The 23,221-nt window shown below is 47.8% G+C and overlaps 1 protein-coding gene and 1 long non-coding RNA gene across 2 annotated transcripts; one reads left to right on the plus strand and one right to left on the minus strand.

Moving 5' to 3' along the window:
- Positions 1-513: 513 nt before the first annotated feature.
- Positions 514-6,388, minus strand: NPAS4 (neuronal PAS domain protein 4). Its single transcript, XM_033136137.1, has 8 exons — positions 5,894-6,388; positions 5,308-5,459; positions 4,859-4,961; positions 3,939-4,188; positions 3,614-3,723; positions 3,359-3,497; positions 1,260-2,590; positions 514-657 (listed from the first exon to the last, which is right to left on the minus strand). The coding sequence occupies exons 1-8, from the start codon at positions 6,066-6,068 to the stop codon at positions 629-631; spliced, it is 2,289 nt and encodes a 762-aa protein (XP_032992028.1). The 5' UTR covers positions 6,069-6,388; the 3' UTR covers positions 514-628.
- A 398-nt stretch (positions 6,389-6,786) lies between these two features.
- LOC117039103 lies at positions 6,787-21,473 on the plus strand. Its single transcript, XR_004425733.1, has 3 exons — positions 6,787-6,896; positions 7,231-7,313; positions 21,265-21,473. It is a non-coding gene; the product is annotated as an uncharacterized LOC117039103 (long non-coding RNA).
- Positions 21,474-23,221: the final 1,748 nt, after the last annotated feature.

A 23,221-nucleotide genomic window follows, 5' to 3' on the forward strand; every position in this document is an offset into this window, starting at 1 on the left:
CTAGTTGAATTTGAATTTTAAGACTCCTCTGTGAACGGAAATGCAATTGGTAAAACAACAGCAGCGAAGAACAAACAAACAAAAAAAGTAAGTAAAATATCACATCACCAGCCATTGGCCCTTACTATAGTAGGTTCAAGTACCACCTACACGTTCTGTTCTCTGGGGTGGGGGCAGGTTAGAAGAGGAGGAATCCCCATATCGCGCACAAACTGGCTCCGCAAGTGCTTCGTTCCAACTCTGCGTTGAATGGCGATTGGGAGCAGCCTGGCGCGATGCCCTGCCTTGGGTTTCTTAGTAAATTACATACAAGATTACTCACTACGAGTGAATACGGTAACGTATGTAAGTCCACTTACAATGGTCCTTCCCTTAGCTCTGATATCGGTTATCTTAGCTTCGATGTCTCAGAATCAATATATATATGTATATATGTATATTTGCTTTTGTTAATTTTTTTTTTGTAAAAAAAACAAACAAAAACAACAAAGTCTTTCTTCCGAAAACCCCATCCCAAGATGCTGGGTTTAATACATCCTCTTGCTTCGTCATCACAGGGTTTCGTCAGAAGAAGGTCCTTGGGATATGACAATATGCCATACTCGGAGAAGTAAGTCACAGACTTATTTCAAAACGAAGGGTCACTTTCGCTTCCATCTGTGGGAGAAGGGAACAAAGGAAAGATGTGGTTGGTTAGTGGACAGGACGACCTCCCTCGAGACTATCCTGACATACTTTCAGAATCATGTTTGAAAAGCCCAGGGGCTAGAAACACATTTTCAAAATATTCTCAGGGGATGGGATTTTGCACCAAAATAAAATTGTGTAACGTGGTCACAGAAGAACCAGAGTATTGACAGTGCTGACTCCCTACCTGGCAATTATTGCTCAGTTGTGGCTGTACTTAGGACTACAGGAAGAGGCCTTTGACATAGTGAAACCATTGGCCTATCATCTAAACCAGGTTTCCCCAAACTTCGATCTCCAGTTATTTTTGGACTACAATCTCCATCATCCCTGACCACTGGTGCTGCTAGCTAGGGATGGTGGGGGATGTAGTCCAAAAACAGCTGGAGACCCAAGTTTGGGAACCCCTGGAAACTGAATAGCAGCAGGTCTCCATGGTTTCAGACAGGAGTCTTTCCAAACTCTACCAGAAGAGACCCCTTTTGCATGCAAAGAAGGTGCTCTACCAGTGAACTGCAGCCTTTCCCTAAGCTACAAAGTTGCCCCCTCCCAAGATTGATCCCCAGTCTTACCTTCATGGAAGCCTTCTTGCATGTGGCTCTGGAGTTGATACAACTCATCTAACCCATCACAGGGAGAGTTTGAGGCACGTGTCTCAAAGGCTGTTTCATAGGAGGCCAGTTCTTCCAAAAAGCATCGCTCTTCTGGAGGTAGGTCCATGCTGGGAGAGGCAGCCAAGGCCCCTTGGTTACTATCTTCGGTGTCCAAGCCGATTGGACTACTGACATTCCCACCGCAGAACTGGTGGTGAGGGCACCTCACACCCGCCCCACCTTTCTCAAACAGAGAGGTGGACAGGTCTTGGAGAAGGGTCTCGAGAGCATCCTCTTCTAAGAGGTCTTCCTCTGGGCAGGCCAGCAAGGAGAAGTCAATGCTCCTCCAGTTCTTGGAAGGCTGGAAGTCCAGGCACAGTTCGGGGATGGCGCCCAGTGCAGAATCGCCGAGGGTGACATGGGTGCTCTTGACGAGCTCTCTGGGAGCAACAGAGCTGAAAGCCTCAGCCAGGCTGCTGATCTGCTTTGCCAGCAGTTCGATTTCACCCTTCTCTTTTTCAGAATATCTGAAGAATGTCTGTTTGATGGGTGAGGCCTCCGGAGTCAGGATCCCCTCGGGCACCATGGGCACATCAATATAGAGGGGACCTCTGATCTCAGGCAAGGTCATGACGGTACAGTCCCCATTACCAGGGCTGTCCGGGGTAGGTGGTAGCTTCTCATAGAGAGCACTGCATTGGTCCTGGGTGTAGAACAGCTCAGAGGTGGTGGTGGTAGGAACAGTAGTGGCAGGGGCAGCAGTGGCGGCAGCGGGCGGCGTAGTGGTCACAGGAGGCGAGGCAGTAGGGATGGAGCTTGGAGCGTAAGTCTCCTGGGCTCCAAAGAGAAAGGCACAGCCCTGGTGTGGGGTATATGGAGGGGTGCAGACAAAGTCTTTGGAGGAAGAGCCGCTAAGGTTGTCTCGTCTTAAGGTCTGTTCATAGTCTGTCGGGAAGACCACGTAGCTGAATGCTGGGCCTTTGTCGAGTAGGCTGAGGCTGGAGCCTGGGGTGGGCTCCTCCATGGAGGAGATATCTCTAGGCTCTGCCACCTCCTGGGGCAGACTGGAAGCGCTGGTCTCTGTGAACGCAGAGGGGCATTCTGCTCCACCAGTGGTGCCAAAGTCAAATGACGGCGCAACAATGGTGCTGGTTGGGGTGCCAGCTACGGGTGTGAAGACTTGGTCAGGGCTGGAAAGTTGCCCCGGAGAGAGGAGGCCTTCCAGGAAAGCTGGTGCACTTCCGAGGACATAGGCCACCTGGGTTTCTTCTGCTGAGAGCTGCTGCTTGAGAGACCAGGCTTCAGAATCACTGTGAAAAGCAAAGGAAGGGGAAGTGAGATGAGCACCCAGGGGGACCCCAGCTTCAACAAAGCAGAGATAACTGCAAATAACTGAACTTAACACATTCATCCCTGTCTCTCTTTTCTTTCTTTCTTTTTTGCTTCTGGAACCCAATGAATTCCTAGCGTACAAATGACAATAACTTTTTAAAAACAAAAGCCTTATTCCCAGCCAACAATCCCTTCTGATCCTGTTTTGCTTCTTGATCCTGAGCACATTTTATTTATTCTACTCTTGCGGCTTATTTTTGTTACTGTTCACCCAGAAGCAACTTCCATGGCTTGTACCCAATGTCTGCCATACTCAGAGCCTACCTATTAAAATTAATGGTGGTGAGTAATGTAGGGCCAGTTATTTAGATAGATGGTATATATATATATAAAGGCAAATTCATTGGGTGTCATTAAGGGACACAAAAAGATAGACCATGAGGCACCATCCATCAGAGAAGCAGTGGCAGTGCTGAATACACCTTGCACTCTTGTGGCCTTCCTTATTCCCAACTTGCTGGGCTTAGTAACAATCCTAGGCACATCCCCCTCCCCGCCTGTGCTTCTTTGAGGACCAAAACCTGCCCCTTAGATGGCACATGAACACTCCTGCTTGTGGCCTACAGAAGGCAAGAAGTGATGGAAGGGAAGTCTCAACATTTCTACCCACTACTAAACTGATTAAGAAGCAAGGTAGGTCTCAGAACCACCCACCTACAGCCGGAGACAAGCCTCTTGGTATTTACCTGATTATATAGTTGTGGGAAGTGATAGGAACATCAGCATTCTCCATGTGGAGCAGTGAATAGGTCCATATCCAATCCATGCCATCTTTGGTTTGGAGCCGAACGACCATTTCAGCTTGAGTTTCACTTGTGTCACCCACTGGGAAAAGAAGCACATCAGGAAAGATTAGATCAACGGTCCCATCCAAGGAAACAGCTCTGCAAATCAGCAAATGTGGTGGGAAACCTGGACAATAGAAGGGACAAGATACTTACACAGCCTGTAATGCTGGGTTGACGCATGGCTGAGATCTTCTGGATGGATCAGGCTGTACCATGACTTGCAAAACAGCTCACTTTTCTCAAAGCCCAAATGGAAGATCACACTAGAAAACAGCAAAGTTGGGAAGAGAGAGGTGAGCACTTTGGATTGTAATGGTTTATATTGCTCAACTAAAACAGTTCACCACCACCCCTTGCTAGACATGCAGCTCCCGTTGTCAACATTGTGGCTCTCACTAGTCAATTCAAGGCCCTTCTCCAAACTTTTCCAATCCCCTCCAAGGTCCCAAGATTCCCTATTCCCAGAACACATGCTCACCTTTCAGAGATGTCCACAATGGCCAAGTCTTTTGTGTGGCGACTCTCAAAATAAGTCAAGAAGAAAGAATTCTGGCTGATTCTGGGCTTGGGGTCCAGAGGAGTGCAGAAAGCAGTGAAGACAGGATTAGTTGACCAGTAAGAGCCGGGTGGGGGCTGGTGGAACCTCCCTCGGATAAGGACCAGCTTGTTCCCGGAACTTTGCCGCCGGATTGTCTTGGAAGTGTTGAAATGGCAGCGGAAGAGTCTGCCTGGAGTTTTTGTAAAAAGTAAAGAAAAGAGCATTGATGAGTTAGAGGAGCCACAGAAATATCACCCAGTTGGCATAGTCACACTGTTAAGCCAATCTCAAGCATAAAACATGAGACAGTTCTACTTTCATGGATTCTGAGGTCTAGGCAAGTTATTGTCATTTCTACATGGCATTGCATTTCTAGGCTTCAATGTTGAACTTTTGTTGGGGGGGGGGGAGAAATGGGGTTTGAACATTTCTGGATCAAGCCCTGAGCCAGGGATGGGCAACCTGTAGCCCTCCAGTTCTTGATGAACTACAACTCTTATCATTCTCACCATTGGCCATGCTTCTTGAAGCTTATGAGAGTTTGAGTCCAGCAGCATTGGGGGGGGGGGGCTTACAGGTTCCCTATCCCTCCTCTAAGACCCAAAGTGCAGGTGCTTGCTCAGCTATTATATGCTCAAAGGCACTCTCACTCCTGCTATTCTTTCACATGCTCTAGGGCTAAGTGAAGATTATGAAAAGAAGGTTTCTTGCTTGAATTAAGTCCTGCTGGGCATCATCTATTCTAGGACTTGCAGGCCAACTTTTAATCTGTCATCTCTCTACTTTAGAGTCATTGCACAGCTATATTTCCTCCTCCTCCTCACATGTCACCGAGCACAGTTTCACAAAGGGACACCTACTTGTATCTATTGGAGAGGTCAATGCCAGTTGGTTCCTCATCACAAAGTGATCTGCTGGATCAATGATGTCGTAGATGCTGTCTCCTTGGGCAACCAAATCCACCTGCAGGATAGAGAATCAGATGAGGTTCAGATATCAGGTTTCATATTAAGCACTATAGAATGCTGCTAGCATCACAAAGTTCCCAGTGTCCAACAGATATTCATGGTCAGATAAATAAGTGATACCATCACATCAGGGAAGAATTATGAAGGCTAGAAATTATCTGTTTATACTATAAGGGGCATAAGATTAATTTAAGGGCTACCAAGGCCTGAAGGAATTAAAAGGAATTTATGTAACTTAAAGATTGTTGCTTAACTAAGTACCTATTCCGAGGATTATTCAATCTCCCTGTTTTACAGTAAAGGCATTTCCCTTTCCACCCACAAGCTGGTCAGATACATACCATAGAGTGCCCCAGATGTTCAGCAACATTCTCCGACACATAGATGAGTTTGCCTTCTCCAGTGAATGCCAGAAGGAAGCCTGGAAGCGTCTGCATAAAATCTTCCAAGTCCTGGGAAGAAAGCAAGCTCTCCAAGCCTTCTAGAGTTGCTTCTGTTGAGGAAGAAGAGAAGGGAAAATCGGTCATTTTGATAAGCACACACACAATTTTTATTTAAACAACAGCGACAACAGACCCTTTTAGCTCTTTGCATCAGATTTTTAGTTCAGTGTGTAGGGCTTTCTGCTGAGGCTAGGATTTCAGCACCGGGGACAGCAACTGTTGCTGCCCTGCCTCCGCAATGTTCGCCCTGGCTGTTTCAGGACCACGGACAGCAGCTCCCCGTAGCTCTTCTCGTAAGAGACATTGGTGCTTCAGCACCACGGAGAGAGACCTGTTGAGTCCTACCATCCCGAAGGGGGACGAAGGAAAGACGCTGGAGACAAGACCCAACTTCAGGTGTCCCCCGACCCACCCTGCATCCTTGCACTTCCTGGATTCCCCTGAAACCTCGGGATCTTTCTGAATCTGTCAGGCAGTTAGTTACCTTTGGAGAAGAATATGGATTTCCGCGTGTAGATGCACGCCAAGGACATGATGTGGAGGTACGATAGCCGGAGCTTATCCCCTTCCGCGATGGGCAACAGGTCTTTCAGGTTCCTGATCTCCGCATTGATCTGGTCCCGCCGCGCCTTGGAGGCTCCCTTCGTAGACCGATACATCTCGGCTGCCGAAGATCCGTGCGGCTAGCGCTCCTCCGTCTCCTCTCCTCCTCTTCTCTGGTCTCTCTCTCTCTGTCTCTCTCCGGTGTCTGCCTGTGGATCTGTTTGAGAACCACTGCCTGCTTCCCATCTTTTATAGGCTGTCGGGAGTGTGGGCACTGGCATGCTAAGGAAAGTGGGGCGGGAAGATTAGTTCAGATCAATGGAGGGACACGGCTGCAGAGCCCTCCCCCCTCCCTTTCTTGGGCTTGGGGGAACCCTACGTCACTGGCTCCTGAATGACGCGGTGAGGAAGGGGGGGGGAGTGGAGGAGGCAGCCAAAGAAACGCTGCACCGAATTAGGAGATGAAGCAGAGACGTTTCTGTTGGAATCACACCTCGGCAGCGTCTGAGCCCAACGCCTTCTCTCCTCTGTTTCTCCCTTCCCTCCAGCTCAGACTTAGATATTCACTCTGGCGCTGGAGTCTCGCTTTTCTTTCTTCCCTTCTCACGAAAAGGACTTGCTGTCTCAACTCTTTCACAGGCTTTAATTTTATTCTGGCTTTCGAAACTTCCCTTCCATATTTGTTCCTTCCCTTCGTGTTTCTTTCTGGGTTTCCTTTCTCAAAACCATTTGCCATGTATTCTTTTTCCACTCACTCACTCACTCATTCATTTATTTGTTCATCCTTTCTTCCACCTTTCCCTTTTCACACATGCACAAAAAAAACCCCCCAATGTACCTCTCCAATCTCTTCACTGCTGATCTAAAACAGAAAACCAGGGAGAAAAAGTGAGGTCAAAATCGTGGGCTTAGACCTGAATTGCATGAAAAGCAAGTTCAAAAAGGTGTGTTTGGGTTGGGCTCTCAGCCTGATTGTCTTTCGTCTTTCATCTCTCTCTCTCTCTCTCTCTCTCTCTCTCTCTCTCTGTGTGTGTGTGTGTGTGTGTGCTTATTTCTCTGAGTGTACGTTTCGTTTTAGTGTCTTTAAGAAAATGTACCTTATATGGTCTTTTACTAATTATAATGACAATAATAATAATACAAACATTGATTTGTGGGGGAATCATTTAAGCTGTTTTGTTTTTCTTTTCTTTTCTTGCTCCCCCTCCTTTTGTTTTTTTCTTTGCCTAACATATTCTCACTGTTTTGTTTTGGGTTTTCTTTCCCATTTTCTTTTAGTAAAGAAACTTTGTGCTAAGCACACCTTTATAGGATTCTCTCCAGGAATTCTGGCTTCTCTCCCATACAGCAATCACTAGTGGGTGAGTTTCTTTCCTTTTTCCTTTTTTTTTTTTAAAAAAAACTTCCTCAACAAATAAATAACCCAGGTCTTAAATAACACCTTCTTATATGAAGGCCAAAAATAGACTTTGAGAAGAAAAGAGACTGGGTGCCTTTTTTTGACTCCATGGTTGCCTGAGCAACGGACTGAAAAGTGACAGCTCTCTGTCTCCCATTTTGGTGTGGTTCTTTTCTTTCTTTCTTTCTTTACTCCTCCCCCACCCCAAGAGGTAACCTAAATTAGGTACCTTTCTTTGCATAATCTCTCACTCCATATAAGGAAAAGAAGCTGATATGGTGGGAGGAGAGTAACTCTTTCTAGCCTGTATGCTTTTCACCTGTTCTGCTCAGGGATAGCGCTTGCAAAGCTCCTCCTTCCTTGGGGTTGGATCCTCTGCTTCAGGAAGAAAACCCATTGGGCCACGTCTCGAAGGGTGCCTGTGTTGTGTGCTTTGTTTAAGTCTCCTTCGATTCAGTGCTTTTCGTTAAAAAAAAAAAAAAGACAGAGGAAAGCACAACTGAAACCACCTCAGTCATGGTGGCTCCAGGAAACAGGATTTTCACTGTTATGCAATGATAGCTTTCTGCAATGCAGACGGCCTGTTTATGCAATCCAGTTAGCCTGAGACAACAACTCCTGAAAAGTTCTTTCAAACTCTGTTGGGTTTTTACATGTTCAATGTATAGTGTGTCTGGAAGGGTGGAGGTGGAGGGGTGTGTGTGCATGTTTAATCAGAGGCTGAAATGACCTGAAAGAAATTTCATAAGTATCAGCAAGATCAAAGACCCATTAGCCCCTTCCCTTCCCAGGATAGATGATCACAGTAGTGATCACTTACCAGTAGATCATTTCCCAGGAGTGACAAGGGGCATTACTTCTCAAGTGCAGAGCTGTCTGGAGGGCAGGGTTCCTTAGAGAGCCACAGTGACTTGCGGATAACTTAGGAAACTCAGCTCGCTTGACATTTTTTTGGCTGCAAAACAGGAGCTGTTGGCTCGGGTTAGCAGCCCTGGGTGGAAAAATGCTGGATCCCTTGTAATTCGTATGCAGGGCTGGGGAACCTTTTCCAGCCCAATTCTTTTTGTGTGGCCATATGCCAATGGGAGGCACCAGAGGCAAAATATGGAAAGCAGCAAACATGAATTCTACCATGGTGCAGTAGGCTACCTTCTCTCTACACAAACACACACACACATGCTCCATTTGACTCTCCATCCATCCAGGCAGGCAAGAGGAATCAGTGCAAATTTAAGTACACATTACAGCTAGGCCAAAACTCACAAAGGGTGTGTGGAGCTCAATCAGTGACCTGGGAAATGACTGTGACCCAGGGAAAACCCTGATGGCCAGACAGAGAGGCCTGGAGGGTCACATTCAGCACCCTCATCTCCGGGCCTAAGGCTCCCCTCCCTTGCTGTATGAGGTGACCACATCTCCATGGCAGCCTGGATCTCTACAAGAGCCTTAAGGGCTAAGTATCAACAAGTGGGGTGATAACCAGTGGCTTTAGGGCAGAAGCACAGTAATGTGTATCTTGTGAGGAAGCATGCTTAGGCTTACTTCGCTGCTGGGGAGGGGTTGCTCTTCATTCTTCCTTTAATTTGCTAATGTATGTACCAGAAAGTAAACAGCGCCTTGTTTTGGGGTTGGCCTCATTTTGCTTCCAAACCAATAGGGCAATGTCAGGTGGACAAATATCTAAGTAGGTACCGGTACAACAATGGGGACCAGCAACAAAATGTGACCACATGAAGTGCTATTGTTTTGGGTTTCAGCCAGCCATGCCTCCTCCAGGTTACTCCATTCCATCCCTTTCCCCCAATTTCCCATCCTCTACCCCCCTCCCTCAACCAGAATTCTGTGCCCAGTAAGAGGACTCAGTCCTCTCACTGGGCTTTTGAGTCGTCCCCTTAGAAAGGGGTTCCCCACCTCAAGGAGAGGGGTTTGTCCTTCTGCAAACTTTGGTGTTCTCCCAAGCCTGCTTGAGACCCACACCTGGAGATGGAATTTGCCATTAGTATTGTTGCATGCCACCCCAATCCCCAAGCAAATTCCAGGGGTTGCAGATGCTTACCCAGGGTTCATGTTTACTTTGGAATGTGGTATAGTGGAGACTGTGGTGTCTTTATGATACAGTGGTACCTCAGGTTACAGACACTTAGGTTATAGCATGCTTCACGTTACAAAGACTCCGCTAACCCAGAAATATACCCTCGAGGGTTAAGAACTTTGCTTCAGGATGAGAACAGAAATCGTGCGGTGGCGGGAGGCCCCATTACCTAAAGTGGTACCTCAGGGTAAGAACAGTTTCAGGTTAAGAACGGACCTCCAGAACGAATTAAGTTCTTAACCTGAGGTACCACTGTATATGGTTTTATTTACACATATATACAACCTGAGCCTACAATGGAGGGGCTCACAGCATTAACACCCCCAAAAGGGTCTTGTTTCTCCCATTGCTGCAGGCCTGGATTCAAAGGGGAAAAGTCAGGAATGAAAGAGAACGGAGAGAAAGGAGAGAAAGAGGAGGGGGGAAACAAGGAAAGGAGAAAGCTTTTAAAAAATGGAAAGGATATAGGATATGAATCCACTGTGTTCTTTCAATGTTCTTTTAGACACACAGTGTTATAAATAGGCCCTGGGAGTCCCCAGCTTTTCACTGTGGGATTTTTCCTGCCAGCATCCTGTTTCCGCAAGATGGGTCCTTCCCACAGCTCTACGGCTGGGATCCCCCTCCTGACGCAGCCCTGAGCTTGAGTGGGAAGGACTTGGGAGAGAGCAGAGAGAGTCTGTGGATGCAGGCAAGGGTGTCAGAGTCCTGGATGAGAGAAAATAGCGGCTGTCTGCGATGGAAAGGCATCTATCTACTCCTGTAGGAGCAACTGAGCCTCCTGGGTGCTTAACCCACGAGGAATCTAAGACTGCCTGCACACATTTAAAGCACATTTCCCACAAAATAATTATGAGAACTATACTTTGTTAAGAGCGCTGGGAATTGTAGCCCTGTGAGGGATAAACGACAGTCCTCAGGATTCAGGGAGGTGAGGGATGTGCTTTGAACGGATGTATGCTGCATATTCTGGCTGCATTCGGACAGCTCTTTATTCCTTTTCCCCAATGTTTCCCTATCTGATCATTTCCACATTTTAAGTGATCTTTCACATGATGCAAAAGTCATTTCTGTACCTATATATCTGCTTAAGCTGCATGTACAAGTTATACTTGCATATTTTTTTATGTAACTGGGCTGTAGGTACAAATTATAGGCACAATAGTTACCTATCAGGTGATCTCGGCTAACACACTTATGCACTCAGATGGAGCCACTGACTTAGCAGGTGTACCACAGTAGCTGATGGCCCTGGGATTTAACTTGCACCTTGAGACTTTCAAGAATGATCCCCACAAATACTTTTCATTTTTATTTTCATTCCCCTCCAACCTGTCCCCTCCAATCATACCATATATTTCTATAATGCCATTGCAATACTGGCAGGTGTATATTTTATCCTATTCCTATCAAATCTGTGCACGCTGGGTTAATGTTGTCTTTCAGTATGTCCAGTCTACCATGACTCCAAAATCTCTTTCCTGGCTAGTTACCACCAATTCAAACCCCATCAGAGAAGTTGGGGGGGGGGTTGCTGCATGGACGCGGGTGCCACTGTGGGTTAAACCACAGAGCCTAGGGCTTGCTGATCAGAAGGTCGGCGGTTCGAATCCCTGTCACGGGGTGAGCTCCCATTGCTCAGTCCCTGCTCCTGCCCACCTAGCAGTTCGAAAGCACGTCAAAGTGCAAGTAGATAAATAGATACCGCTCCAGCGGGAAGGTAAACGGCGTTTCCGTACACTGCTCTGGTTCGCCAGAAGCGGCTTAGTCATGCTGGCCACATTACCCGGAAGCTGTACACCGGCTCCCTCGGCCAGTAATGTGAGATGAGCGCCGCAACCCCAGAGTCAGACACGATCAGGGGTCCTTTACCTTACATCACACTTAGAAGGCACTCACCCTAGACATTTAAGGCAGAATGGGTATTATTTGTTCACTCACTTTCCACAGGACAGCATCATCCCATTTCTGTCACCCTGCCACTTCCTTCATCTTCCCCCCCCCCCTGACTTTCTCCAGTGGGCTCAATATTGACTGCACTGACAGGCAGCGGCTATCAGTCAGGAGCCTTTCCAAGACCTGCAGGGAGATGCCAGGGACTAAACTTGGGTGCTGTGGCTCAAGCCTCTCCAAACCTTTGACCCAGAAGCCCTACCCCGGGCTGCACATACGAACTGGGCCAGGCGAGGAAGAGCTCCCTCACTGCATGCAAAAGGTCCCGGGTTCAACCCCTCCCATCTCCAGGTAGGACTGGGAAAGAAAGACTTGGCCTGAAACTCTTAGGAGCTGCTGCTCATCAAGCTTCTTTTCCGCTGCTCCAGAGGGAAGGACACGAAGCAACGGATCCAAAATGCAAGAAAGGAGATTCCGCCTAAACCTTAGGAGTAACATTGTGACGGTAAGAGATGTTTGGCAGCAGGAACGGACTCCCTCGGAAGCTGGCGGACTCTCCTTCAATGGCGGTTTTTTAAGCAGAGGTTGGATGGCCATTTGTCATGTGTGCTTTGGCTGAGATTCCTGCATTGCAGAAGGTTGGATTTGATGGTCCGCAGGGTCCCATCAGTCCTACAGTTCTATGTTTCTACAAGTAGAGAATACTGAGCTAGATAGACCCAAGGGTCTGGCACCTGGTGGCAAATGCTCCAGCAACCCAGACAGCTGCCCACTCCCACTCTGGCTTGCCTTCTTACTTGCAACCAGCCCAGGGAATTGTCCTGCCTGCCAGCTTCCTCCTCCTGGGTCTCAATTTCCCCTTTTTGGAAATCAGCATGGAAGAGGAGGATAGGGTCAAAGCCTTTGCCTCTCATTGGCTCTAGCGCCACCTACTGACAGGCTCCCTTGCCTTCCTCCCAACCAGTCCTAATGGGCTCCACCCACCACTAGCTCCGACTTTATATAAGGCCACTTCCTATGCTCTTATGCTACCCAAACCCTTTTTTGGGGTGGGGTGGGGATGGTGCTCATATATAACCAGGACTCGGCTGGGTGAAGTTATGCCCCGTGGCAGGGCTGTGTTTCTTTGTCCCTAACCCCAGTTCCGGGTGGGTAGGTGCGCGCGCGGTGGGGGAGGGGGAAAGAAAAGGGGGAAGTCCCAGCAAGGCGGAGGAGAGTCTGCCTAAAAGGGTGGCAGACAAGCAGTCCGATTTGCTAACAGCTTAGCCTAAATCTAAGTGAATCACATTGCATTGTGACAGTGACTCACTGCCCTGCTAGCATCCACTCTGTGGGGTTGGGGAGGGAAAGGGAAGAAGGGTTATGGTGAGGATTTGGGGGGGGGCGGTGTTGCTGATGACTGCAGAGCCACTCACCACCCCGTTGCTTCCCAAAGCCTCCCCTCCTCATTTCCCCCCCCACCCCACCCCACCCCACATACCTCCCAAGCACCCCTGCTCAGGTTTCTTAAGATCCTTTCCTGGGCCTCGCCCCTCCCATCCTTCACCTCTTTGCTTCTAATTTGAGTTCTGAATCAAGAAGCTAAAAACAGCAACCCAGCGGCTAAATATAGCCAGCCTGGAGTGCGCACACACGCTGGCGCTCCTTTGCTTTGCAATTCAGAGCCTGTAATGCACAGTCCCTCTGCTGCAGCGTGTGGGGGCGGCCAACAGCGTCGCTCATCATTGCGAAGACTGCAGTGGGGGGAAGGGAGGGAGGAGAGAGAGAGAGAGAGAGAAAGCGGGGGCGGAGGCATCCAAGCTGTACTTTTACCCCAATAAGGGATGATATAAATATCTTTTGGCTCAGAGAGCTGTTTGTAACAGAAATGGCACAAATACATTCAGATACCCTGCCACCTATAAAGCTGGAGGCGTGGGGGGGGGGAGTTGCTGAGCATATATGTAAGAGGTAGCCCGCACATCATAGAATCATAGAGTCGGAAGGGACACTGAGGGTCATCTAGTCCAACCCCTTTGCGATGCGGGAATGTTAAGCTGTCCCATAGGGGATTGCACCTGCAACCTTGGCATTATCAGCACCATGCTCTAACCAACTGAGCTATAGGGCCAAATCATGCTTTGACAGGCTGGACAGATGTCTTTTCTTTCTTCTTTCTCTGGCGATCACTCACAGCCGAGTAAGATTGTCTTCCATAAACACGGTGTTAACAGTGAGTCTGTAAGCGACTGTGGAGGCCAATGCTGGATCCACACGTCCTTCCACAGTGGGGACATAGGTTTCCGGGCGGAAGTTGATCATGGTGAGGGTTTGCCAAGCGTGCCTTCCTGTTAGCACGTTTCTCCCTTTCGTCCTGATTTCCTGCGTCTTCCAAGCCCATGACACCTTTGGTAAAGGCTGATCTCCAATTGGAGCGCTCGCAGGCCAGTGTTTCCCATTGTCGGTTGTGCAGTTGTCCCAGTTGTGCAGGCTGTTGGCTGCAGGAGTGCCAGGGATGCTGTACCAGCACTGGACACTGCCCCTCCCCCCACGTGCATAGGATTGTAATGCAACCCCAAAGTGCTGCCTTATGCCAAATCTTGCTATTGGTCCATCTAGCTCAGTATTGCCAACACTGGCTGGAAGTGGATCTGGGGGGGGGGTTCGGGCAGTAGGCGCTCCCAACACTACCTGGAGATGCCAGGGATCGATCCTGGGCCCCTCTGTGTGCAATGCATGTGCCGTGCTATGGTCTTTGCCCTAAGCAAAAAAAAAGTACGTTTCTAGTCCTCAACGTCCTGGATGAAGGGCTGATCCGGTTTGGTATTTTCTACTCTGACTGGCAGCGGCTCTGCAGGTTCTTGGGATGAGGAAGTCTCCCCCACCAACCATTCCATGACCATTTTTTAAAAATAGGAGATGAGGACAGTCTGCATTGAAAGCAGGTGCTTCACCAATGAACTAAACACTGCAGTTTACACTAATAATTTCCCTGCCAATGTTTGTGCCCTGCTCCCATTGGAATGGTCTGAGAGGTGATCCATGGGGTTCTCCTCTCCAGGGAGAGGGGCAGAGCAAGTCTGCTAGGAGGCCAGGAGAAGAAGAGCCTTTCCTTTCTCCAGTGGTGGCAACTGAGCCATTGTTGGTGGTACTCCACATTCTGGTGCTAGTCATTGCACAGGTGACAGAGGAGGCCCATAGGGTCATATCTAATCTTCTGCCAGATCCTTCAGTGGAGGTTTTTAAGATGAGGATGAATGACCACCTGTCATTCATCCTCATCACATTTCACTGTGATTTCTGCATTGCAGGGGTGGGACCAGAGGACCTTTGGGGGTCTATACAACTGTACAATTCTATGATTCTATGTAAAATCAAGGCTAGAGACATAGTCATCCATTCTCCTTAGCTATTACTTAATGGGGTTTTTTAAAACACAACAGCAGCAGCAGCAGCAGCAGCAGCAACAACAACCAACATGGTGGCACTCCCCTCCTTGCATAGCCAAGGAGAGTGTTCAAAACTTAAAATAAATTCAAAAGCAACATTGTGAAAGAAGGAGGGGAGGAAGATTTCCAGGCCAAGAGTTTGAACCGTGCATCCTTGTGCCCAAAGCAGCAGCTGAATATTTTGCTGACAAATTACTGGAGAGCACCAGGGCTTCTTTAATAGTAACAGCAAATGAATTGCCTCCTACCATAGCACAATGGGGAATAAGAAAATAAATCTCTCTGCTGAGTGAGTGAGTGTGTGTGTGCGCCTTCCTTATGTGTGGGAATGGAAGGCGATATTAATTAACAGAAAGGGGATGGGAAGAGAAAAAGTGGGAAGGCAATGAAATTGATTATGAGGGGAAATGGGGGATAGAAATTTATTTATAAGCATGAAAAGGAATTGAACTTAGTTATGCAGGAAAGGGTTGTGCAAATGTGTTCTTATTGCTGCTTAGTGAATTACACCAATTACAAAGTGAGAAATTAATAATGCAGTTTCTTGATGAATCATTAAAAGGGTTAATAAACTGAGTATAGTACAGAAAAGGGATACCGGTACTTTTCCGGGTTTTTTTCTTTGGCCACACCCATTTTGACACACAGCCACTAGGGGGCTGCCTCTAGGTCCGTGCAACCCTTGAGCCCCCAAAAGGTTAGGCACAGTGTGAAGGTGTTTGAGTGCAACATGGGCCTTTGCAGCAACAGATCTACTCATCAACGGGGGTGGGGTGGGGGGTGGGAGCAGGATGGAATCACTTCCTGCATGTGTGGTGAGAAGCACCACATTGAAAGAAAAAATAATAGTCCCAGGGAATTTTGATAAAGAAAGAGATTGAGTGAATACATATCATGAGTGTGAATCTGGTGTTAAAATTTGGTCCCCCCCCTCAAGCCCGAGGGCCAAATGCAGCCCTCTAGATCTCTCCCTCAAAACTTTTCACAGGCTACATCTGCTCAGCCACATGTTCCCTCCCCAGGCCGCACCCCCTCAACACCCCTTACTTTGCACCCTCCTTGTGTGGTTTTGCTGGCTTGAATATGTACAGAATTCAAGGGGTGTGTGTGTGTGTGTGTGTGTGTGTGAGAGAGAGAGAGAGAGAGAGAGAGAGAGAGAGAGAGAGAATCCTGCAGGCATTTTAACTTGAATAGGACAATACCTTTGTGGGGGGGGGGTTGCCTCCAGACTATCAGCATTTTGCAGGAATCAAGTGCACACTGTAAATTTAAAGTGGATTAAGGCACTCTATTTCTCTCCCTAATAAATTTACTTAAAAACAACAACAACCCAGACTTTTTGCAGTTTGGAAAGCAACAGGGAAATGCACTGCAAAGTGTGGATGGATAAAAGGTTAAGAGGAAGATGTGTAAACACCATGCAAGCAAATGCAGGACGGTTCCTCATTGTTGCATAACTGCCCCGTCAACAAATCAGGACGGATGCTCACTAAGGAGCTGGCATCGTCTAACTAACCTCTGCAATAAAGAAACCAGGATGGATAAGCTAGGGTTGCCATATCCCCCAAAGTGAAAATCCGGACAAAGTTATTGGAGCTTTTTTTCTGGCAGCCTGTCTGGAGAAGTCTGGGGAGAGCGAGGGTAGCATCGGCAAGGCTGGCACCAAGGGTTGACAACACCGGGCATCTGCTAGCCCCCATATCCCAATAGTGGGCCCTTTGCCAATCCCTGGAACTTGGCCCTCTCAAGCTAGCAAACAGTGAGGGAACTAAGGAGGAATAACCCTGGGAAGTGGGGCCCCAGAAAAATGGGACAATGAACAGGCAGCAACAGCAGAGAGGAGGTAGAAGAGGGAAGCATCTCATTCCAGGGCCCCTAAAAAGATGGAACTGGCTCCATTCGCCACATTTACACTGTGGTCATTCTGCTGTGTCGAACACTGGAGAAGATTTTTGCACAGGAGCGGGGAACTTTTCCCAGACTGGGCAACTTTCTGAAGCCTGCATGCCAGTTGCGGGCAGAGCCACTTTATAAAAGTAGGCTTCTCTACACCCACTCACATGCCCCTCCCTGTCCTCCATCCCCACAAGCCAGAGGTGTTCTCAGAACATCCTGGCCAGCCAGGCACAAACATTTGGGGTGCAACATAGGGCCAGTGAGTGGTGTGGCCTAGCAAAAGCCCCCAGGACCAGATACAAAGACCTGGGTCCCCCTTTCCCTGCTGCTAGGTAGGAGGCCCTACTCAAGATTGGGCACAAGACGCTGATCTTTTACCTTCGACCAGCCCTTAGCAATGGGAACCTGACACTGAAAATATCTGTGTCCAAGTTATCAGCCTCCTTGCTGCGCAGCGATTGGAAGCGGGGGGGGGGACGCACACACAGATCCTGCCACATCTCCAATTTTACACAGCAGAGCTGCTTCAAGGTTTGAGAGACACCTGAGCAAAGTGTCCTCTCAGTTTACAGTTTATTTGTTTGTTGAGATATATTTCCTCTTTGTTTGGGGATCGTTCGCTGTTTTGGAGCAATGTGTTTGACGGTGCTCCTCACTGCCTATTTTAATTTCATTATTATTACCGAAGAGGCAAAAGCCCTTCTGATCCATCCTGGCAAAGCATCATCGCCGCGCTGTGCCAGCACTGAGGGAATTGGCTGCTGCAATGTGTATTAATTTAGTCTAGGAAACGAGCTGCGGGCAGGGAGAAAAGGAAATAATAAATTCGGTGATGGGCAAAGAGGAATAGAGGAGGCACTCATGGCGGAAGAGAAACATTCCAGGGGTTGACACCTTGTTACATAAAATAGCCCCCACACTGGTACGGCCTTTAATCTGTTGCTTTTAATACTCAGGAGAACAGGCTATTTATATTCTTCCACCTAGCCAGGACAAAAAAATAATAATGTAAAGTGGAGGGGTGGAAGCCAGCTACAAATAAATATGTGTTTTTCATGTTTTCAACAAGGAGATTGCATACAACAGAGGCATTTGGAGAGAGAACCAGAGGAGGAGAGAGAAACCAATTATCTGGGCCTATATTTCGGTCACTCGTGTATCCGGATGTGAAAATGGATATCGTCATGGGGGTCCTTTTTGCTGAACTGTCTTTGCCCCTCACTACTGCTGGCCTGGTGACCCACATATAAAATCTGTGTCTGATATTGGGAGAAACTGTAAGGCTATCCAATCCAACCCTCTTCTGGAAATCAGGACAATCCTATTAGCTCCCGCCTCGTAACTGCCTAATTTCCAATATGATTTGGGCTCAGATCCCCGCAAGGTGTTGTTTCCCTAATACCAGCTATGTAGAAACTAGGCAGTGTTGCTCAAGAGACCAGCAATGGGGGGGGGGCGTCTGGCACTCTGCACATGCTTAGTTCAATCCTGTTCTTTCCCATTACTGCCCATGATCCAATGCCGAGCTGTCACACATGAAAGATATAATAATATAATAATAATAATAATAATAATATAATAATATAATAATAATAATAATAATAATTTGGCTGGGTTTCCCCAGATGCAGATCATCACAATCCGGCCTACCATCAAAATGCATTTACGAGCCGAGTCAGATGAAATACAGGAATAACCCACCAATCCTATGGTCCACAGGAAAAGGCCCAAAAATGTTCCCGCTTTGTTTACAACCCCTGCAATGCCCCCTTGTACTTTGCTGTGGTTCTGAAATCTATAAATATTTCATCCCACCTACCCACTTCATTGCCTTCTCTCCCCCCCCATCTCCTCTTGCAAGGTGGGGGCCATAAAGAGTGTGAGGAGCGTATTGGAGCTTGATCCCCGTCTTCATCGAAAATATCTCAGCCGTTGCCATGGTGACCCACCCACGGCTTCACCAAAAAGGACAAGGAGCTTCACAAGAGAGGGAGAGGGGGGGGAGAAGCTGTTTTTTATAGAAAGAATTATGTGTATCTGATGGGGTGGGGGAAGCAAACCTGGAGAGGGGGTTCAGCCCCCCCCCCCCGAAAGAGTTCAGGGTTCATAGCATTCCTGTCAACAAGGCCTGTGTATGTTCCCTGTGAGGGGAAAATTTGGGCCCACAGGTGCTGAAAATACATGGCTCTTCTCAACTGATACAGAATTTTGCACAGAGACCGACTCCTCTCCCCACCCTCTCCCCGCCTCCGCACGTGGCAGCGTTCTCCATCTGGCAGGCGTCACCCGCCCCCCCCCCCCCCAGCCCCCATCAACATGGCAGGCAGAAATCCAACAGGTGCTGCATCTTCCAACTCAGGGGGGGAAAGTCACATGTTGCAGCTGTTACCTGTCACATCACTGTTCAAATGGGTGGCCAGTTTGCTGGCAGGCTTGACTTACGTAAGGTGCTCATGCTAGTGTTTGAAGGCCTAAACGACTTAGGGTGCAGATATCAGAAAGACGGCCTCCTTCCCTACAGACCCTGTTGGGGTGCTGAGATAAACCAGGCCCCCTTCTTGGGAGCTCCGCCACCCACAGAAGTTGGAGGGAAGGAGGCCACAGCCCAGAACGGAGCATTGTCTTGTGACACGTCCTATAGCCTGTGGATTTTAGGTTCGCCTTGCATTTTAGATGAGGAAAAGACCTAAACAGCTGAGCATGCTCAACTAACCGATTGCTGGGAGAGAGGAAAATGTAAAGCCAGCAAGAAGGGGGAATATGCAATGGAGTATCTTGGGAAAGGGAATGACTGGCACACCCCGCTGCAATGTTTTGTTGCAGGTCACACTTCTCGCCTCTAACAGTAGAGATGTTGGTCATTAAGTGGGTGCCATTTTTCAGTACCACCACAGTTCTTTATTTAGGCTGGTTCCCAGGTACATATTACCTTACTTATAAAGGTAAAGGTAAAGGGACCTTCAGGTCCAGTCGTGTCCGACTCTGGGGTTGCAGCGCTCATCTCACTCTATAGGCCGAGGGAGCCGGCGTTTGTCCGCAGACAGCTTCCGGGTCATGTGGCCAGCATGACAAAGCCGCTTCTGGCGAACCAGAGCAGCGCATGGAAATGCCGTTTACCTTCCCTGCAGCGGTCCCTATTTATCTACTTGCACTTTTATGTGCTTTCGAACTGCTAGGTGGGCAGGAGCTGGGACCGAGCAACGGGAGCTCACCCCATCGCGGGGATCCGAACCGCCGACCTTCTGATCAGCAAGCCCTAGGCTCTGTGGTTTAACCCACAGTGCCACCTGGGTCCCTTCACCTTACTTATAGAGCACTCCTATGAAGGAGAGTTCTCCACCTTCCAAGGTAGTTTGTTGCTCTGTAGCTTTGATTACTCAACTAGCAGCTGAATGTATGAATAGCCTCCACTGAGGTTTGAGTTTGGGTTTGAAACCTGAATAAATGTTATTCAAGAGACTTATATCCTGCCTTTTTTCCATTTGTAAATTATATCCAAAGCAGCTGGATTTAGGCTATGTACCCCTTTAATTCTGGGCACTGTAGTATACCCCTCACAAACAACCCCTAACAAACTACAGTACCCAGAATTATTTGTGGGCAAAAATGTGCTTTTACAGTACAGCATGTTCACAGTCTTAGGACAAAAAACAAATACGAAGATAAACTATTAAATCATTAAATCTATGTATTCAGCAGAATGAGTCCATTCAGAACAAACCTGTTAAGATAAAATAAATAAATGGATCCCAACATTAACAACAACAACAACAATTTCAGATATTTAAAATCTAGCATTTTGGAAATAAAGCTCTCCTCACTGTGCAAGTCTTCCACTAACAGGGAAGACATAACATAACTGTTATGTAGAGCAGGTGTCAAAAAGATTATTCCCTTGTGGTCTTCTTTTTAAAATTTAAAATCTCAGGATGGATATACTCCTTTATGCTGTCTCACACTCAGTGCCCTCTGCTTTGCACACCAAGTATTTTTGCCTGGTTGGAATGTGTCCTTGAACTCCAGTCGTTTTATTTTTATTTATTTTACACAATTTGTATACTACTTAATCGTCAGTACTTCTACTTGGCTTACATAAAATGCAATAATTATGCCTCTTAGCTGCCTGGATGGAGGATGGAGATAGTGAGTGAAAGTAGCCTACCGTACAAAGATAAAATTCACACCCATTGCTCCTCCTACTTCTACTTCTGACCCCACCATTGGCCCACAGCCAACCCCCAGAAGGTTGCCAAGAAGGGAATGTGGCTCTCAGGTCTTAAAAGGGTTCTGCAACCCTGCACTACAGAGTGCTCCAACCTGGTTCCATTGCAAAGTGAGTATATCTCTATTTTGAGTTCTGGGGCTGGGAGTGGAATAGCTTACACCACTGCAAAACCAACAATAATTGTTGCTTCCACATCAGGGGAAGATTTCTAAAACCGCAGCTATCCAACGGCACTGGAACAAATTTAGAAAAAATTCTGACCTCTTTGATTGGTTCCAAGTTCTCACTGCTCAGATAGACTGCTCCTGTTCAGAAGGTGCTGTGTAAAAGACTTACCACCTGCTGTCCAATGCCACCTCTTCGATTTTCTCTTTCCCAGCATCCCTAATTGGCTGATTGGAACTTTACTGTGAAAGACTGCAAGCAAGGACTGATAAGAAGCTGCAACAAACCCATTCCGCCTGGCCTGCTGCCCTTACTAAGCCTCTGAGCGAGCCAATATCTGGTTCTTCCCCCTCCTCGAGGACGTGGTTAATGGTTTCGCTCTGCAAAGAAATGTAACATTGTTTTATATCAATTCTGAGAATGTCCAACTAAAACAAAAATATCATTAAAAATTAAAATAAAACAAATGTCTAGTATATTCCGAGATCTCTACTTCCCATTTCATGCCCTCATCCTATGGCATAGGAGAGGCAAGCAAGAGATGGATGGGAATCAAAAGGGTAGAAGAACACAGGTGGGGGATTAGGCAATAAAAGGGAAGGTGATAAAAGACACAAAAGACAAAATGAAAAATTCAGCAAAGCCTGAAAACCATGTTCACCACCAAGCCAAATTCGGCCCTCCAACCCTGTATGGGTGAGATAAACATTCTGTTTTAGCCATTGGGGTACAATCCATTGGGGTGAATAGGGCAACCACCAACAGCCCCTGCCTGCCTGCCTTTGTACTTACAACCGGCCCACGGGGTGTTCCTGCATGTCAGCTTTTTGTGATTGATTATGCAGGGCAGGGCTTAACTGCCCCCCATATTTAATTCAAGTTGGCACCCCTGACTTCCATCTGCTGCCTGATCCGTCATAACTGGAGGTGGCATGGGCTGAATCCAAGACTGTTTGCATCCGAAGCACTTGAAGTGTGGCCCCTCCCCAGAAATCTATACCTCTGTCTCACCCAGTGTGCAGCACACACACACACACAAAAATTTGCCCACCTCCCCATCAACTCAAACACAAAAGCTTCTCTCTGTATGCAACCCTCCCTTCTCTCCTGTTAAGATCCCAAGTTGACCATTCTGTTAGTCAACCCTTGATGACTGGCTCTTGAGGTGTGGACCACCTTCTGACTCCACAGAGAAATGTTATATTTGACGTCGTCGCCTGGATCAGTCGGTGCCTCATTCATACATAAAACACCGTGCCCATTCATCACTTGATGCTGCAGTCATCAGATGGTGGGTCAGGAGCATGGAGAGAGGACCACTTTCAGAGAGCACCCCAGAGAGAAATAATGTGTTGTGTTCATGTCTGATGGCTGGGCAGCCAGGTGGGTTGAGAGGCATTTGAAAGGGAAGCCCCCGCCCCCTCTGTGTGTGTGTGTCCAGTCCTGGGGCCTGGATCAGAAGGTCGCTGGCTGCTGGGCTCTGCGCCTTTAAAGGCTGGTGGAGAGCTTGCGTGCCGGGAGGGGGAGAGGAGCTGACGCAGCTGCATTCTGCCTTTCGCTGCCAAAATAGGGAAAAGGACTGAAAATCTTGAAAAGGAAAATAAGCACCACAAGGCAACCGACGCTCTGGCGTCACTGCCTCTGCTCTTTCCCTCTGCCTCGCGTTGCCACAGCAACAGCATACAACCAGCATCCAGGGCTGCAAAGCTTTTGAGTGGCAGCTCAGGGATGGGAGGAGCGCTCCTAAGTTTGAACAGCATCCCGTCCTGCTCACTTTGCAATTGGAGCTGAGAGAGGCAAGTGGAAAGGCCCTGCTGGAAGCCTGCTGTTTGAACCCGTCGCCGGCCCAAAAACTTCATAGGATCAAAGAAGATAAGACATTTGAGATTCCTTTTTCGGAAGGAGCATTGTTCACTATTGCCAATCCGACTCTTCCAGCCACAGTGGCTCTGTTCTGCCCCCCCACTGTGGGAGTCAGTATGCCACTGAGTATCAGTTACTTAGAGTCCCAAGAAAGAGAAAGGCTCTGCTGCTGTTTCAATCATTTTAATTCCTGGTGGGTTTGGTTCTTTTCATTCCGCTGTTCATAAATTGCTTATCCTTCATTATCGGTGGTCCCCGCTTCTATTTTGCAAGCCACTCTGGATACTTCTTGGTAGAAGAACAGGATA

Source organism: Lacerta agilis, chromosome 17 (assembly GCF_009819535.1).
Source record: "Lacerta agilis isolate rLacAgi1 chromosome 17, rLacAgi1.pri, whole genome shotgun sequence".
Classification (NCBI taxonomy): Eukaryota; Metazoa; Chordata; class Lepidosauria; order Squamata; family Lacertidae; genus Lacerta; species Lacerta agilis.